The sequence below is a fragment of the Rhincodon typus genome, chromosome 6 (assembly GCF_021869965.1).
Source record: "Rhincodon typus isolate 14 chromosome 6, sRhiTyp1.1, whole genome shotgun sequence".
Lineage (NCBI taxonomy): Eukaryota > Metazoa > Chordata > Chondrichthyes > Orectolobiformes > Rhincodontidae > Rhincodon > Rhincodon typus.
Genome location: NC_063337.1, coordinates 93,335,831 through 93,354,870, shown reverse-complemented (window position 1 = coordinate 93,354,870; position 19,040 = coordinate 93,335,831). Strand labels below are relative to the sequence as shown.

General features: G+C 41.2%; 1 protein-coding gene across 1 annotated transcript in view; it reads right to left on the bottom strand.

Moving 5' to 3' along the window:
* Window positions 1–19,040, bottom strand: part of itgbl1 (integrin, beta-like 1) — a 260,246-nt gene that overhangs the window by 79,556 nt on the left and 161,650 nt on the right. The window contains exon 3 of the mRNA XM_048598369.1: window positions 1,388–1,534. Coding sequence (XP_048454326.1) covers window positions 1,388–1,534 — 147 coding nt within the window. The remainder of the gene's footprint in view (window positions 1–1,387; window positions 1,535–19,040) is intronic.

The following is a 19,040-nucleotide window of genomic DNA, read 5'->3' as shown; positions in this document are numbered from 1 at the left end:
AGTATGGAAATAAATGTAATAATTCTTAAAAGTAGAAGTTGAGGTATCATTCCCACTCATATTTCCAGCATGGAAATTTGGAAATAGTTCTGTAATCTTGTTGTACTCTATCAGTATGTAATGATTTATTCTAACAGATCAGACAATAGTGAGAATTACCTGGCATGAACTAATGATCATGACCAGAGAGCCATCTGTTTAAGCAAATGTTGATGTTAATTAATACTATCAAGTTAGTTGAACCATGACTGTTGCTTACTGGTAACACAAGGCAAAATCTAAAATCTCATTCCATAATGTTATTTTGTCTCTCCTGTATTCTACCAATACACAGAAACGTCTCTTTGTTCCTTTATCACTGTCATCTCCTCAACAATCCTTTCATTCATTCATTTCATCAAAACTACATCTAACTTTTCTGTTCTGATAAAAAGCAATTGGCCATTGACCGGAAACATGTAATTATGTTTCTCTGTCCACTGAGGTTGCCTGACAACTAAGCATTTCCAGGATTTTCTGCTTGCAATTCCAGAAAACGTGAGATATTTTAGCCTGACCCAGGGATGAGTGATGTCGTATAAAAAATCTGCTTTCATTCAGACCACATATCATTTGATTTGGACTCTGGATGTGTAAAATAAATTATTCCTGGTCCAAATAATTATTGTAAACCTTAAGTACTTCAAAAAAAAAGTTAGCACTTAAAATTCCTGTATACAATCCTGGGTATTAACCCTGTTTTTCTGTTTTTTCTCTGTCTCTTCTTAGCATCTTTGGCTAAATTTAGAAAAATTGTCGTCTGGAGTAATGCCAAGAGAAAGAACCAAGTGATGATTCATTTGTGCGTCACACAGATCTGAGTATGCTCATTATTCTTAAAAGAAACTCAATGGCAAGTGAGAAAAGTACAATTCGAACGTTTCTTATTAAAGGTCTTGTTAAAGGTCCTTAATGGTAGGTTTACAGAGAATTTCTTAAATTTGTTTTTAAACGAATCAGAGTGGATGTGGAAAGGATATTTCCTCTTGTGGGAGGAGCTAGAGCTGGCATGACTGTTTAAAAATAAGGGGTTTCCCATTTAGGACAAAAGTTTGGAGAATATTTTTCAGACTGATCATTGTGAATCTTTGGAATGCTTCCTCAAAGGGCAGTGGAAGCAGAGCCTTTGAATATTTTCAAGGCAGAAGTTCTCAGAAGATAACACATCTGATGACACATCTGTCTCCATCAGAACCTCTTGTAGGCCTTCCTGATTTTCCACCTAAAGGCAGTATGACAACCTCAGAGTGGGTGGAACTGAACACAGTTTCAGCATGAGTTCTTTCAGAGCCATCACCGTATGCAGTATATTAAAGTTTGATAAAAATACGGAAACAGCTTTCCTTACCTGCATTAGAACAGATCAGACCATCTGAATTGCGACACATTTCTTTGCTTTTCTTCCGGGGAATGTTGCAAGTCTTGGGATAATGACAAGCAATCCCAGACCAGCCATGGTCACAGATGCATTTCCCGCAATCACATTGCCCATGGCCTAGTTACAGAGGAACAAATAAAGTCACAAGCGGTCCCTAAATATCGAATCATTTCAAACAAGAAATCCACCAACATGTTTTTAATAGTTCAGAAATAGTCAACAAATTCACATCACATGAACTTCTACTCTTGCTGATGGTGAACTTGGTGGTGGGAAAGACATTTAATTAGACAGGGTAGTGTCAGACTCAAACGCTGTCACCTTAGCGAGAATTAAGCTCTGGCAGGAAGACCTGTGGTTGACCTTCCCATCCTACAACCAATTAAAAGCCTTAAGTGATTAATTAAAGAGCCCTTAAAATCCTCAAACTACTACTGCTGGGGTTGGCCTAACTGCAGGTGAGTCTGTCACCATGTGGCATGAATGACAGACATACTGTGCAGGTCACATTACCTGAGAGGGCGATGGGGACAGTCTCTAGATTAAATCCTTGCCTGGGTCCTCCACAATTCTGCAGAATTTGGGTGAGGGAATGGGGAGGGGATGGAGGTGGAAGTCTTTACAGCCCCAACTGTAACCTCCTGGCATGTGTTTCGACTGGACCTCCTGAAAACGGTCAGTGCAAGTCTCTTACAGGCTTTCGGGCCAGCAGCTGATGGCAGCTCCAATGTCACAACAACGTTTCATCCACATTGTGGGATACTAGAGCACAAATAGAGTCATACAGCACTGTAACAGACTCTTTGATTCAACCATTCCATATCGACCATAATCCCAAACTAAACTACCCCCACCTGCCTGCATTTGGCCCATATCCCTCCAAACATTTCATATTCATATATTTATCCAAATGTCTTTTAAACATTGTAACTGTACCCACATCCATCACTTCCTCTGGAAGATCATTCCACACACAAACCACTCTCTGTGTAAAAAAAAAATGTCCCCACGTCTTTTTTTTTAAACATTCTCCTCTCACCTTAAAACCATGACCTCTAACCTTGAAATCCCATGCCCTAGGATAAAGACACCTGCCATTTACCTTATCTACTTCCTTCGTGATTTTATAAACCTCTACAAGGTTGCCCCTTGATCTCCTACATTCCAGTGAGAAAAGTTCCAGCCTATCCAGCCTCTCCTTATAACTCAAACTCTCCATTTCTGGCAACATCCTGGTAAATCTCTTCTGAACCCTCTCCAGCTTAATAATAATATCCTTCCTCTAATAGGGAGACCAGACATGGACACAGTACGCCAGAAGAGGCCTCACCAACGTCCTGTACAACTTCAACATAAATGACTAATATGTTTTCTCTGACATTTCTTCCTTTGCTTAAAAATATTCATCACCTCCTCTGAAACAGAGGAGAGAAACATTTAAAATTGACGCAATCTTCCTCATGCAATTATTGCAAATATGAGACCAATGATTAACCCAACAGGACTCATTCAGGCATTAACAGTGTTACAACATATCCTGCAGATTATTGAACAGGAAGAGGCCATTCAACCTGTTCCTCGAGGCTGTACCACCATGCAGTTAGATCTGTATTTTAACTGCATTCATCTGCCTCAGCTCTGAAACCCTTTTAGCCTTTCCAACAAAAATCAATGGTTCTGATGAAAGGTCAGAATCAGTTTCTGTCTCTAGACCTGCTGAGTATTTTTAGCATTTCTATTGATATTTTTTTAAAAAACTGATTTCAGTTTTGACCATGTCAATTTACCCTCGCTCTCTGCAGCTTCTTGGTGGACAGTGTCACAGATTTCCAATACCTTTTGTGTAAAGTACTTCTTGATATGACCCCCAAATGCCACAGCTCTACCTTTAAGATTATGGCCCTTTCTCTGAGCACTCACCCCACTGCCCACTCCAACGGAACCAATTCTCTCTGTCACCCCTATCAGATGTTTTGATTATTTTAAATTCCACATTTAGATCACCCATAGTTGTCCATTCTGAAAGAGGTAGAAGCATGGTCTATCCAACTTCTCATAATTGAACACTTTTTGGCCCACAATCATTCTGGTCCATCTATGCTTCACCCTGTCCAAGGACAATATATTTTTCTTGAGGTCTGATGCCCAGAACTGAACTCAATTACTCCAGATAGGGATTGATTAAAGCTTTTATATAACTGTTGAAAACCACCACCCAAGACATCAGGCTCTTTCAGATTTTGACTGAGCTAGTGAGTGTGGCCAATGATTTCTTTTTATCCTGTTTTCATTTAATTTACATTGGTTTGAGTGACACAATGAATTGAATTCTGTATTCTTGACCAATGCCCTAAAAGTCCAATTACAGTTTTCTTTAAATCACAAATGTTTAACTAATAATTACAAAAAGTGAAGAGAGTCGGAAGTCTATTTATCCAAAAAAGCAATATTTGATGCACCATTAAGTCAGATAATGAAGATCAGTGACTATGATGTGAAATTCTCAAATAGGTCCTTCATTAGAAAGTTCACCACAAGTTCACAGCAGTCCACCACAATAATGTAAAAAATGAAACCTATTCTGTAATAATTCTTTTAAAAATTATTGAATTGTATAAGGAATGTATCAAATGAGCAGGACGCATCCATGCTACATTATTCTAACTACTGTGTAACAATAATTAACAGCCTGGATTTTCAAGAAGCACTTAATTAATGATTGCTGCTTCTGTAAAAGATACCGAGTTGCAGAACCTTCTGGGATGACACCAGAAATGTCAGAGCCTGAGCTTTCAGGTAAGTGAGATAAATAGGAAAGGAAAGAAATTAGAAAACAAAAAGCCGAAACTGATAGAAATACCCAATTCATTTGTCAAAATCGGAATGGGAAAGGTGTGTTGACATTTCAGATGGCGAGGGGAGCCTTGATGTGGAGGTGCCAGTGTTGGACTGGGGTGGACAAAGTCAGAAGTCATCCAATAAAGGGACTACACTCCAAAAGCTTGTGATTTCAAATAAACCTGTTGGATTATAACTCGGTATCATGTGACTACTGAAGTTTCAGAAGAATACCTGTTAGATCAAAAATTTGTCTTGAGATCTTGATTTAACTTTTCCTTCCAAATTCGTAGTTTTATTTTCCCCTGACTAGTTCAGAAGAAGCAAAAGGTACATTTGCATTTCTGAAGGATGTTTTGCGACCTATCCAACCTGTTTCACAGGCACTGAAGTACTTTTGAAGTGTAACCACTGTTATGATGTAGAAAACATAGTACTCAATTTACATGCAGCAAGCTCCCACAAACAGGAATGAAATAATGTCCAAACAATATGTTTTTTTAATAATATAGTTGATGGATAAATATTGACCAGGATACCAGAAAGAACTGACTGACTGTTCTTCAAAATAGTCTCATGAGATCTTTCAGCCTCACTTGGGGAGAGTTGGACGGCGCCTCAGTTTAACATCTCATCAGAAAGACATCATTCCTGACAGGTATTAGGGTGTTAGCCTAGATTTGGTACTGAAGTCTCTGCTCATTGAGGTATGGCTGGAGCTTGTACTGGGATGATTTGCTGATTTGTAGTAATTACAGCTTTAATGCCATAAATTGCATAATTATTGCACTGCTGCTAACGTGCAACACAGTGCTAAATCTAACCCTTTAGGGCCATTAAAATTAAATTGAACAGGTTAATAAGGAATCGTTTACCATTGAATTAACACATTGTTTCTTGATTTAACTATTTTACTGCACCTCTGGTCAGCCTCCCGAATTCTATCCTTTGTAAATTCAAGATCATCCGCAACTCTACTGCCCTTGTCCAACCTCACGACAAATGTCATTCACTCACTTGTACTTGTAGAATGAGCAAAAATCCCCAATATCTTAAAGTACTGGACAAAAGCCTGGAATTTTCTAACATCTAAAATACCAGACAAAAGCCTGAGCTCAGGCTGCAACAAATACGCACACAGGCAGAATGATTTAAACCGGGGGCTGATGTTTAGCCAGGAATTCCAATTTACACCTCCACTCTGAGAGAACAATCAACCAAACCTAACATTCTATTTCTGAAGATGGGTCTAGGCCTGAAATGTCAGCTTTCCTGCTCCTCTGATGCTGCTTGGCCTGCTGTGTTCATCCAGCTCTACACATTGTTATCTCAGATTCTCCAGCATCTGCAGTTCCTACAGCCTCAATTGCTTCACTGCCATCCTTATGTAACTCTGGACCCACAGTTCAATGCAGAGAAGTGTAACTTGAAATATTTTTGTTCAAAGAACATGGAGAGACAGTAGAAAAGAAAGAATACTTTAAAGGTCTAAAGGGTATACTGGAGCAGATAGACCAAGATCTTTATATCCATACGTCACTAAAGGCGGCAGGGTCTATTTTGTGCTTCAGCAATAGGGCAAAAGTGCAAGAGTGAAATGGTTATGTCAAACCCCAGGAAAGATACTAATAATACTTCAGCTGCAGCAATGTGTATAGATCTGGACACCACACTTTAGGAAGATTGTGGATGCACTGGAGAGAATGCAAAAGATGTTTACATGAATGGTTCCAAAAATGAAGAACTTAAGTTATAAGGATATATTGCAGAGGTTTGGACTATTTTCCTTGTAGAGGAGAAGGCTAAGAGGGGATTTAATAGAAGTTTACAAAAAGCGTTTGGAATGTATTCCCTGGGAGGTTAGTTCAATTCACACACTCGAGAGAGTATTAGATAATTAACTAAATTTAAATTTAGACTTTATTGTCACATGTACTCAAGTACAGAAGTACGGGAATACAATGAAAGTGTCTAATGTCAACACACACAGCGCTATCTTCGGTACAAAGCTACCTAGATGCAAAAAACTTAGGTACAAAGTAGTAAGAAAAACAGAGATAAAAAGTTAAGCATTACCTTCATAGAATAAGTAGAAAAATAGGGAAATAAGGTAATAGTTAACATTAAAGGCATTCTTAATTTAAACCAGAAAATAAAGGAATTAAGTTAAAAGTTCAACAGGCTTTGATGAATCAGCCAGTTATCTCGGGCCTAGACACCACCATGTGCCACTGATACACCAGGCCCAGACACCACAGTGTGCCGCCGAGACAACGGGGCCCAGACACCGCCATGTGCTGCTAAGACACTGGGCCCAGACTCCGCCACATGCCACCGAGACACGGGCCCTGACACTGCAGTGTGCCGCCAAGACACCGGGCCCAGACACCGCCATGTGTCGCCGAGACACCGGGCCCAGACACCGCCATGTGCTGCCGAGACACCAGGGCCCAGACACTGCCATGTGCCACTGAGACACCAGGGCCCAGACACCACCATGTGCCACCGATACACCAGGCCCAGACACCACCATGTGCCACTGAGACACCAGGTCCAGACACCACCATGTGCCACTGATACACCAGGCCCAGACACCGCCATGTGCCACTGAGACACCAGGTCCAGACACCACCATGTGCCACTGAGACACCAGGTCCAGACACCACCATGTGCCGCCGAGACACTGGGCCCAGACACCACCATGTGCCACTGAGACACCAGGTCCAGGCACCACCATGTGCCGCCGAGACACCGGGCCCAGACACCGCCATGTGCCGCCGAGACACCGGGCCCAGACACCGCCATGTGCCACTGAGACACTGGGGCCCAGACACCACCATGTGCCGCCGAGACACCGGGGCCCAGACACCGCCATGTGCCACTGAGACACTGGGCACAGACACCGCAGTGTGCCGCCGAGACACCGGGCCCAGACACTGCCATGTGCCACTGAGACACCGCGGCCCAGACACCGCCATGTGCCACTGAGACACTGGGCACAGACACCGCAGTGTGCTGCCGAGACACCGGGCCCAGACACTGCCATGTGCCACTGAGGTACCAGGGCCCTGACACCGCCATGTGCTGCTGAGACACTGGGCCCTGACACTGCCATGTGCCACTGAGACACCAGGGCCGGGGCACCACCATGTGCCGCCGGGCCCAGACACCGCCATGTGCAAGTGTGAAGGGTTGCGGAAAAAAGGCAGGAAATTGGCAATAAGTCAAATTGCTCAGAAAAATTCTCAGATGGGCCAAATGGTATCCTCTTGCAGCAGTAACAATTCTGAGATTCCAAGACATTCCTTAAAACCTGCACCTTTGTCAAAGGTTGGCCACCTGCCCAGTTGGTTTGTTTTATAACCTCATGCCTACCTGTTTACTTTTCTGGAATGGTGGGGAGTACCCAACAACAGAATCCTTTAGGATAGGGTTTTGAGTGAAGTGGACTTTGGTGAGATGTGGCCAAATCAGATGAGAAGTCCAGCAAGACCTAGCTTAACGTAGAGGTCATGCCACTGTAATTTTTTATGCTTTTCACAAACCAGCATTGTGAGATTCTCGCTAGGCAGCAGTGTGGAACCAACTGATGTCATTATTACCCATTGAACATTTAGTTATGCCACAAGTCACCTCATTAATATACAGACTCCTGGCTCGCCAAACAAAGTAGACGTCAGGAAATCTTGACAAGTGAACACAAAACATGTGTCAGGCAGATTCAGCTCTGTGTTGGATACTGACAACAAGGTGCCATCAATGGGCACCAGGCAAATGCACCACTCCACTAAGGACATTGGCATTTGGAACCGGTCAACCTATCATGGTCATCCTGGTATTTTTACCAAGCAGTGACAGTGCAATTCAGAAGCACAGTCTTGCATTGCAGGGCACACCAGCAAAAACCAGCATTGAAAGGCTGCAGCAGAGACAACTTGCAGGGTCAAGTACCCAGCTCACAGACTGGACCGATCTACACCATAAAGAGGCTTGCTTGCTCTGTTAATGCTCAATTGCTTAGTGTCTAAGCTGCATCCTCATGGCATCCCTGTCTTAGCTTGCTCTCTCCTTGGAGACAGTCAGATAGTTGCAGCTTCAGGGCAATGACGACCATATGCCTGTTGCCGCTATTGTTCCTCCCTAACCATTTAGATGACCTCCATGATTGCTGTAACCACAGGGTCATCTCCTGCGTGGGGCTGAGCAGATTCTGTCAGTTCATGGAGTGTCGGTGTCCTGATGTGTTTCTTCCTCAGCCATCTGCGGAGCTGTCACTGTGAGGAGCACCAGCTGGTGAGCACACACACTCTTTAAGTCACTGCTTTCCATCAAGGTATCAGTATATGAGCTGGTGGTAGGGGTGCAGGAGGCACACTCATCCTCAGAGATCAAGGAGGGCCCTTCTTGTGTAGCCACTCATTTCTCCACAGACGTTGCCATGAGGCTTGTGGAACCTATAAAATGAAAGAGAAAAGCAGAGTCGTAGCTAGTGTATGGAAATACCGAGCAATGGTTGAGAGTGGTGGCAGGGTTAATGGGAGAGTGGCAGTGGCATCCAAAGTGGCACTTACTCGTTTGAACTTGCAGATGATGGTGTTCTTATGCATCTGCTGTCTTCACATCTAGCTGGTGGTTTGGAAAGTGCTGTCAAAGGCAACTCAGTGAGTTGGTACACTGCTGCCCCTGTGCTCCTGTAGGGGAGGGAGTAAGTTTTTTCAATGGTAGACAGGGTGTTGTCCAATCAGGCTTTTATTTTATTCATTCATTCATAGGATGAAGAGATTGCCGACATTTATTGCCCATCTCTAATTGCCCAGGGGATAGTTCAGAGTCAACCACATTACTGTGGGTCTGAAGTCACGTGTCTGTCTTAATAAAGATTGCAGTTTTTTCTTAAACGATATGTATATATAATTGTTTCTGCCTTAAATTATATGTAAAGATTATCCAACAGAGAACAGGGAAATCATCCAAAAGAGAGGGCTGGATTTTCAAAGGACCATGCGCTCAGGATGATTATTGTATGTCTTCCTCAGAAACAATAGATGCTTTCACATTAGCCCACCTTAAACTCCATCTCCCAGAGATTTACCCATTCACTTCGAATATTAATATTTCTTTCTAACTCCTTGATCTGTCCCAAACAGCATACCTGCTAATTGAGTGTCACTTACAAACTTGGACATACAGTAGTCATTCAAATCGTTAATATATATGGTGAAAAACTAACCATCAAGTATTGATCGCTGAGTGGCCAAACTTGTCGCATCTTGTCACTAGGTGAATGGTTCCTTTATCTATTTTTTTCTGTTTTCTACCATTCCATGTTATAAGATTAACTTTAATTCAGTCGCATTTCAGCTCTACTAATAACTTCTTATTTGAAACCTAACGCAGTGCCTTCCACAAGTCCACATAAAAAATATCTATAGACATTCCCCAATCTAGCGTGCTATTAACCTCCACTAAATATTCAACAGCTTTAGTCCGACATGGTCTATCCTTCACAAATCCATGGAAACTCTCTTTAATGTTACAAAGCAGAGGTCAACCCCCCTCTGATAACTAAAATTGAAACGCCCGAAGAAATTCGCCTCACCTCATAATCTGTTAGAGGAAGTGTGAAAAGTGGTATAACCTGTCTCTCACCTCCCACCATCCCACCCCCCCACAACAAATCTGTTATAAAGGAGTGGTTAAATGAAAGAAATCCCTGATACTCACTTTATAATCAACAAGTAACAATTTATTTATCTAACTCTAGCAGTAAACAAATTAACAGAAGTGATAACAAACCAAACAATTCCCCCTTAACTACTAACTATTCCCGAATAAAACAAAATCCTAATGGTATGCTGTTCCAGTAAATAGGAATCCCACTTATATAAACCAAAGTGATAAGGGAAATAAATTAAAACTTAGTCTCTCAAAATTGCAATCAGGATAAGTCTTCCAGAGTGTTCTTTGCCTTTTCTGCTGTTCTCCATCAAATTCCTCTGTCAGGAACGACTTTCTCTGTCAAATTCTTACATCAGGAATATTAGCAAGAATGCCACTGTACTTTTAGTTTGGATGATGGTTTTCTCAGAGCTTAGAGAATTCTGTGAAAGCCAGTGATTCTTTCTTTTATAGCTGAGAGTTGTTCTCTTGCCAGATGACAGTTGACTCTCTCACCAATTTTCAAATGCCCTCTTCTTTTATACCTTTGATGACCTATTAATTTCTTACAATAGGACTGGTTCTAGGTTGTCAAAACCATCAGATTTAAATCTAGTTGGGTTTTGGTTTCTAGGGCCTGATTTAAATTAATTGGCTGAATTCAAAAACTTGTTGTCTTGGTAAAAATGCTGCTTTGCCTGCTAAGAAATTAGCCTTTTGATAGAATGTTTCAATTTCAAGAACATTCTGTGCTTCTGCAGCTGCCTGTAGAGTTTGTATTAAGCCTTAAAAAATACAGCATTTTTTAAAGGGGCTAAGCACTCTTCCTCCCTAGCATTTTACAAACATCAAATCCTAACGTAAATAAAAACCAAAAGAACTGTGGATGCTGTAGATCAGGAAAAATCAGGAACTGTTCTGAGGAAGGGTCACCTGACCCGAAACATTAACTCTGATTTTTTCTTCACAGATGCTGCCAGACCTGCTGAGCTTTTCCGGCAACTTCAGTTTTTGTTTCAAATCCTAAAGTTCTTCCTTCCAATCCACAAGTACCATACTAACTTTGCAACACTTGATTCTTGTCCAAGTTCTTAGTCTGTTTGTGCCAGCTTTTACTCAGGGAAAACGTCACTCAATAGAATTCCTGACCCCGGCGAAGAGGAAAATGGTCATACACAAAAAGGTTTAGTGCAGTGATCATGCAGGAGCTAGTTGCCCCCCTCATATTTCATTTCAGATCGCCTTCAGAGAAAATTACTTGGGCCCTGTGGTGAAACTGGCAGGTGTACATTCATATATACAACTGTTTGAACTCACTTGAACTATATGTGAAAAATAATGTAAAAGTCCCTTAACAAGGCCCTAATGAACACAAGGAGTCATGAATTGGTGATGTTTGCTTTTCTCACTCTCTCCTCATTACTCATTGTTCTTTTCCAAATTCCAATCTGCCCCAAAAGCATTGGGATACCAAGACAACATTTGGGACCAATCCTCCTCACTATCTGCAACTCACCAATTTTGGTGTTATCCACAAACTTACTAATCAGACCACCTACATTTTCCTCCAGATCACTTATACATATATTACAAAGAACAAAGGTCCCAGCACCGATCCCTGAAGAGCACCACTACTTATTGATCTTCATTCCAAAAAGCACCATTGTACCGTGACTGTCTTCTATGAATCAAACCGATCTAGCTAGCTCACTCTAGATCCCATGAGACTTTAACTTTTGTACCAGCCTGCCATGAGGTACCTTATCAAATGCTTCACTGAAGTCCCTGTAGACAACATCCAACTGCCTTTCCCCCATTAATCATTCTTGTCACCTCCGCAAAAAACTCAATCAAGTTGCTGAGACATGACTTTCCCCACAAGACAACAAGGTGCAGAGCTGGATGAACACAGCAGGCCAAGCCACACAAATCCATGCTGCCTATTACTAACAAGTCCATTCACTTCCAAATGTGAATAAATCCTATCTCTCAGTATCTTCCCCAACAGCTTCTCCCACCACTGATGTCAGGCTCACCAGCTTGTGATTACCTGGATTATCTCTGTTTCCCTTCTTAAAAAAAGGAACAACATTGGCCATTCTCTAGTCCTCTGCAACCTCACCTGAGGCCAAACAGGATGAAAAGATATCTGTTAAGGCCCCAGCTATTTCCTCCCTTGCCTCACACAGTGTCCTGGGATAGATCCCGTCTGGCTCTGGGGACTTGGCCACCTTAATACATTTCAAAACACCCAACACTTCCTCCTTCATTGTGTTGACCTGTCCCAGAGTATTCACACACTTTTCCCTAACCTCAACATCCCTCACGTCCCTCTATTTGGTGAATACCAATGTAAAATACTCATTAAGGATCTCACCCTTTTGCTCTGGCTCCATAAATAAACTCCCTCCTTTATCCTTGAGTGGGCCTACTCTTTCCTGAGCTACCTTTTTGCTCCTATACTTGTATAAACCGCCTTGGGATTCTCTTTAACCCTGCTGGCCAAGGATATTTCATAGCCTTCTTTAGCCCTCCTAACTCCCCATTTGAGCTCCTTCCTACTTTCTCTATATTCTTCAAGAACTTTGTCTGTTTTTGGCTGCCTAGACCTTTGGTATGCTTCCTTGTTTTTAACTAAACTGGTAAATTCCCCTGTTATCCAAGGTTCTCAAATCCTGCCATTCGTGCCCTTCATTTTCACAGGAACATACCTGTCCTGCATGCTATCAACTGGTCTTTAAAAGACCCCCACAAGTCAGATGTGGATTTATCCTCAAACAGCCACTCCCAATCCACATTCTTCAATGCTTGCCTAATTCAGTTATATTTGGCCTTCCCCCCATTTAACACCTTCATCTGTAGTCTACTCTTGTCCTTATCCATATGTATCCAAAAACCTACAGAATTATGGTCACTATTCCCATCATGTTCTTCGCCTGAAACTTTGATCACCTGGCCAGGCTCATTTCCCAATACCATTTCCAGTATGGCCCCGTCCATCACTGGACTATCCACATCCTGTTTAAAAAACCCACCTGGACACAACTTACAAATTGCTTCCCATTTAAACACCCAGCACTAAGGGAGTCCCAGTCAATATGGGGGAAGTTGAAATCATCTACCACAACAACCCTGTTATTTTCACATCTTTCCAGAATTTGAATACATATTTCTTCCTCTATCTCCTGCTGGCAGCTGGGAGGTCTGTAATGCAATCCCAGCATTGTGATTGCACCCTTCCTATTCCTGAGCTCCATGCATATGCCTTGTTGCAAGATCCCTCCAAGGTGCCCTTACTCAACACAGCTCCCTGAACAGTAATGCAACTCCCAAACTTCTTTTGCTTCCTCCTCTGTCTCATCTGCAACATCAACATCCCAGATCATTAAGCTGCCAATCCTGTCCCTCTTTCAACAATGTCTTCAATGTATAATTTGGGTACTGGTGTAGGATTTTATTTTCTTATATGTGCATATAATATATAAAACTGCACATTTCTCTGTTCACAGCAATAATTCACAAGTCAGGCATTTGAAAAGAATTTACCCATAGAAAGCTGCATTCACCAGATGACAGGATTTTGATTTGTGCAACTTCTATTAACTAGAGATTTTAGCAGTGCTACCGCAAACCCAGCAGTCTGTCCTGCATCATCACAGTGATTGAGGAAAAGAGCACAGTTACTGCTAACTTTTACATTAAGTATTGCCTTTCTGACAGCTCTTACAAAGAGGCTCCCATCAAACCATGTTAAAATGAAGATCCCAGTTCTGAAAGTTGAAAGATTGTCTAGTGTAATAATCAACATGCACCCAATGTCCTCAGCCTGTCTTTGTTCACCTGGATGTCTTTGTACAGCGTATCAGCATGCCTGAATGTTCAAAAACAAAATATCTGTGTCACATCAAGACACAATGAAGATCTCAATTCCCAAAACAGTGAAAGGTGATTAATTTCTCAGTTTCTTGTATTTCCTAATTCTCTTTCACATAATTGCAAACTCATTAGGAATGAAATAATGGGCTAAAGTAAAATATGCAAGACCCATTGAACAGTAGAATTCAACAAAAGGAGACTATTCAGCCCACCACGTCTGGACCGGACATTGGAACATTTATCCAATAATTCCCACATCCACTGCCTTTAGTCTTTTGATTTGATTTGATTTGATTTATTGTAGTCATATGTACCTAAGTACAGTCAAAAGCTTTGTTTTGTGAGCAGTACAGGCAGATTATCATAAACAAGGACATACAGATTCATAGGGTGTTTAGGCAGAGTGCGGCATACAGATTACACCTGCACTGGAGATGTGCAAAGCAAGATCAACATTATTTACTAAATTGCCCTGTAGTGTCAGGCTAGGTGGATTAGCCATAGGAAACGTAGGGACAGGGTGAGCCTGGGTGGGATGCACTTTGGAGCATTGATTTGGACTTAATGGGCTGAATGGTCTGTTTCCACACTGTACGGATTCTATGGTTTAACATTTTATCATAGAATTTTTTCATAGAATCCCCACAGAGTGGCAACAGACCATTCAGCCTAACACGACCACACTGCCCCTCCAGAGAGCATCCCACCCAGGCCCATTCCCCTACCGCTGCATTTCCCACATCTAACCCACCTAACTTAAACATCCCTGAACACTATGGACAATTTAGCATGGCCAATTCACCTAGCCTGCATATCTTTGGACTGTGGGAGGGAACCGGAGCACCCAGAGGAAACCCACACAGACACGGGGAGAATATGCAAACTCCGCACAGACAGTCGCCCGAGGGTGGGATTGAACCTGGGTCCCCGGTGCTGTGAGGTAGTAGTACTAACCACTGAGCCACCGTGCTGCCCCCATGGCAAATTAATTTTGCACAATGGAAGAGAACATGGGGTGGGGGAGGGGGGAAGCGTGCAGACAAATACTAGGGATAAAGCCAAGGAGGAATCTAAACAACAATTGCAGGAATGATGATTGGAGGTAGCAAAACACAAAATGGATGCCACTGAACCTTTGACAATCTAAAGAGATTAAAGTTGAAAGTCAATGTTTGCCTTTATGGAAACAAAGTAAATTGAGATATTTGCTGGTAAATCTAGACGACTTTCCAATTCCTAATGTCTCTTATTCTCTTAAATTTCAGGAAGGCCAGTTCCTATTCTGCTGAAAGGCATCTTGAATAAGATTGCAAAGAACCTTCTTTGTTTCAGTGCAGGTTATTCACTTTGCAATACGTGGATCTCTGAGCCAGCCACTGTCTATGCGTGACATTTATCAACATAATTTGCATAACTCTATCAAAAAATGGTCTAAAAACACATTCATTAGCTTTTAAATGTAAGCAAAAGACTGTGCTGCCTGAAAGCTAATGTGTTCCATAATCTATCTGCAACATTTAAATGTTGCTGCATGACTCTAAATTCTTTTTCGGCATGCATGCAAAGTTTACAAATTGAGTTGGCAGCAATCCTAATTACTGGATCCATGATCAGAAAGAGTGAATGTTATATAGTATTAATGTCAACAATGGAAGATTTTCAACTTGCATGGAGTAATTAAAATAGCCTAAAAATAGATCTGTAACAAATGTGATTTTCTGTGTTTAATTAATCCCCCTATTTCTTTTTACTTTAAACTAAATAAATACAATTTTATGGGCACTCACTGATTTCCACTCAACTGTTGGGATTACAATTAGTTTAAACCTGTAGTGCACAATTAAATTCTTTTGCAATTCAAGAGCACTTTAAATATACTTTTTCAGTCATATTCATTTTGTGTTCCACCAAATTTCATCCCTAAAGGCAAATTATTCTGTCTGCCATCTGCCTCAAATATAACATATCTACAAGAAGCAAATTATTGAAATATTTTTGCATCATAAAGGGAACAAATTATATTTGGTTTTGACTTTAGAGTGGGGCAATCTTATAGCATGACAATTCACCTCCTCTCACTTGACTGATGTCAACATATCAGAGAAATACAACACCATCATAATGCTCACATTCACGCCATCACTAAGACCACCTGTTTCCAACTCCATAACATCAACCAATTTCACCCATCTCAGCTCATCTATTGCTGGAACCCTTAGCCTTTGTTGCCTCTGGAGTTGACTGTTCTGATACATTCCTGGCTGGTCGCCCACATGCTACCTCCACAGCACCAAATATCCCAAGGCATTTCACAGAAACATCATGAAACATGCTGAGCTCCTCCAATTCTGGCTTCTTGAGAATCTCCAGTTTTAATTGCCACCCAATTGCCAGATACAACAATGGTGTAAGTTTTTAAAACCCATTCATATGGTACATAAATTGAACCCATCTGTTTTTGTCATAGTTTTATTAGAGATCCCAAATCTGAGTTTAACATCAATACAGCTAGAAGGGAGATCAGGAGAATCTTCTTTTCATTCAGTTTCTGATGCATTGCCAAGTTGTGTGAGGGTGAAAGCAGGTTCAATTGTTGCTTTCAAAGGGAGAAAAATTGCAGGCCTTTGGGAGAAAGGCAGGGGAAATGGAACTATTTACAAAACTCTAATTAGAGCTAACACAGGCATATTGGGCTGAAAGGATTTCACAGCATAGAAAAAAAACAATGTTCTATTATTGAATTTGATGAACATTTACTGTCCATTAATAGTGAGCAAAACAAGGTTGTTTACAATCACAGCCTAATGCTTAAATATCAAAAGAAGAATATCAGTGGTTTGTATCGATCTCTTTATTCCTCCAACACTAAGCACACAGAATGGTGCGTTAAATTGTTTGAGTTTTCCATGGTGCAACATTGAGGGAAGGTTTTCGCTTCCCAATGCATATTGCAAATGTTAATTTGCTTTCAGTACAAATATAAATTTCCTTTGCTTTCACAATCTCACACTATTTTCATGTGGTCTTTTTGTGGATGAGGAAGAACTTGGGAGCAAAATGTGCATGCATCACTTCCAACAGCAGGTTCCCCATTGTGTGGGTGGGCTTTGGAAACATTGTATTTTCACCTGGACAAAATATTTGATATCTTCAAACATCAGTATTAGTTACTATAATGAAATGTATTTTTAATGTACTGATTCATCTTAGTGATCTTTTCTGCAAAAGCAAGTTGACTATCATTGTGTAGTTATTGGCGTGCATTACAGTACTTTTACATTAAAGTACCATAATACATTAAAATAAAGTAAGCTAAAATGTCCTGTCAAGCTCTGCTGTTTTTTTGTGCTATGATTAACTTTTCATTGCTAAAAAAAATCTACTTTTGAAAGTTGAAAAAGCATTAGCTCTCCTTTGTTGATTGTGGGAGCAGTGTCGTGAAATAGAAATGGGACACTATTCTGTTTTGCCAGTTCCAGTCACTGTAACTGAGAATCACGATTACGAAATCTATAGCCATTATGAATTCTTGTGTTCTGAGGAATGGTCACCAGATCTGAAACGTTAACTCTGATTTTTCCTTCACAGATGGTGACGGGCCTGCTGAGCTTTTCCAGCAAATTCTGTTTTTGTCCCATTATGGTTGGACCCTCGGTTGGGTTTTATAATGTGCTAATGCCTTCAGCTCAGCAGGTTATTACTCGACCCAAGAGCAATTAAAACGGTTAAGAGGTTCCAATTTGGATGTGTTTTTGACTTTTTTTTGGTTTGGGCTATTTACAAACACATTAAGCTTCTTGCTTGTTTACAAACACATAGAATTTTAAAAATGTATGGGGGTAGATAGTATACTTGAATTCAGTGTTTTGTTACACTTATGTTTTATCACAATGACTTTAAAACATTTCCCATTGCTAGGTCATGTCTTCTGAGGACTGTATTTAGGACACACCAGATGAGTAGCTGTTAGGATACACATGGGTATCGGGGTTATGTGAGGGCAGGTGAATGCATGAGAGACCATAGAGGTGGCATCAGCAATTTGAGAGGTCATGGGGTGGCACAGGTGATTTGAGGAGGATGGGATAGCTGGGAAGGTGGTTTGAGAAATGAAATTTAACTTGTGACCTTTAGTCGACATTGGGAGTTGGGCTGCTGTTTTGGAGAACTGGCGTGGAACTTCAAACTGATCCACTCTACATCCAGCCTCCTCTCACACACTATCAAAGCTCATAAAATGCAGTCTTTACCCTGCATTTGTATGAAAAGACCAAAATCTCTTGGAAAGTTACTCATGGGTTGGATAAACCTTTCAGATGAGGCAAACGTGAGCAAAACAGGTTTTGCACAGCCCATAAGAAGGTCTGAGCAAACAATTTGACCCACATGATGGAGAATCTTTAAGATCTCCAGGCTCAGGCTAAGAAATAACTTTGAGAATCTATGTGTTAATTTAGAAAAATAGAAAAACATGAACCTTTATAGCCTCTGTCACCAATAATGAAGTACCTTGCTTTTCTGAAGTGTATTCTCTGTTGTAATTAGACAATACAGTGGCCAATTTGTGCATACAAAGCTGTCACAGACATCAATGCAATGATGACCCAATTATCTGCTTTATTGATGTTGGTAGGAACATAAATATTGGACAGGACATCAGACAGAACTACTGTGCTCTTGATCAAAACAGCAGCATAGGATCTTTAGCATTCTCCTTACAGGGAGATGAGACTCTCATCTTAAGGTCTTACTCGAAGGACACTACCTGGATTATGCAGCACTCCCTCAGTACTATGCTGGAGAGTGTTTGGAGAATTTACCGGAGTATTGATGGCTCAGGTATATTAGCATCTAAATTCATTGCTGTTCCAATTTTGTGGGCACAAATCAAGTGCAACAATTTACCAGTGCAGAGGCCTGCTTCTGATCTGCTGTTGTTAGGGTCACTGTCAAATTGGTTGGAGAATTATTTTAAGAAGACCCTGACCGGAATGAGGTCAGTGCAGGTCCCTTATTTCAGGCACCAATTGTTAAATTTTTTGGACTAGTCAGTATAGTCTGACTGGTATCTTTGAGCTTAAAACCATGGCTTATAAATAGAGGCAAACTCAAACAAACCCAGACTTGACAGGAATGTGAGACAACAAGGTGTAGAGCTGGATGAACACAGCAGGCCAAGCAGCATCAGAGGAGCAGGAAAGCTGAAGTTTCGGGCCTAGACCCTTCTTCAGAAATTTCTGAAGAAGGGTCT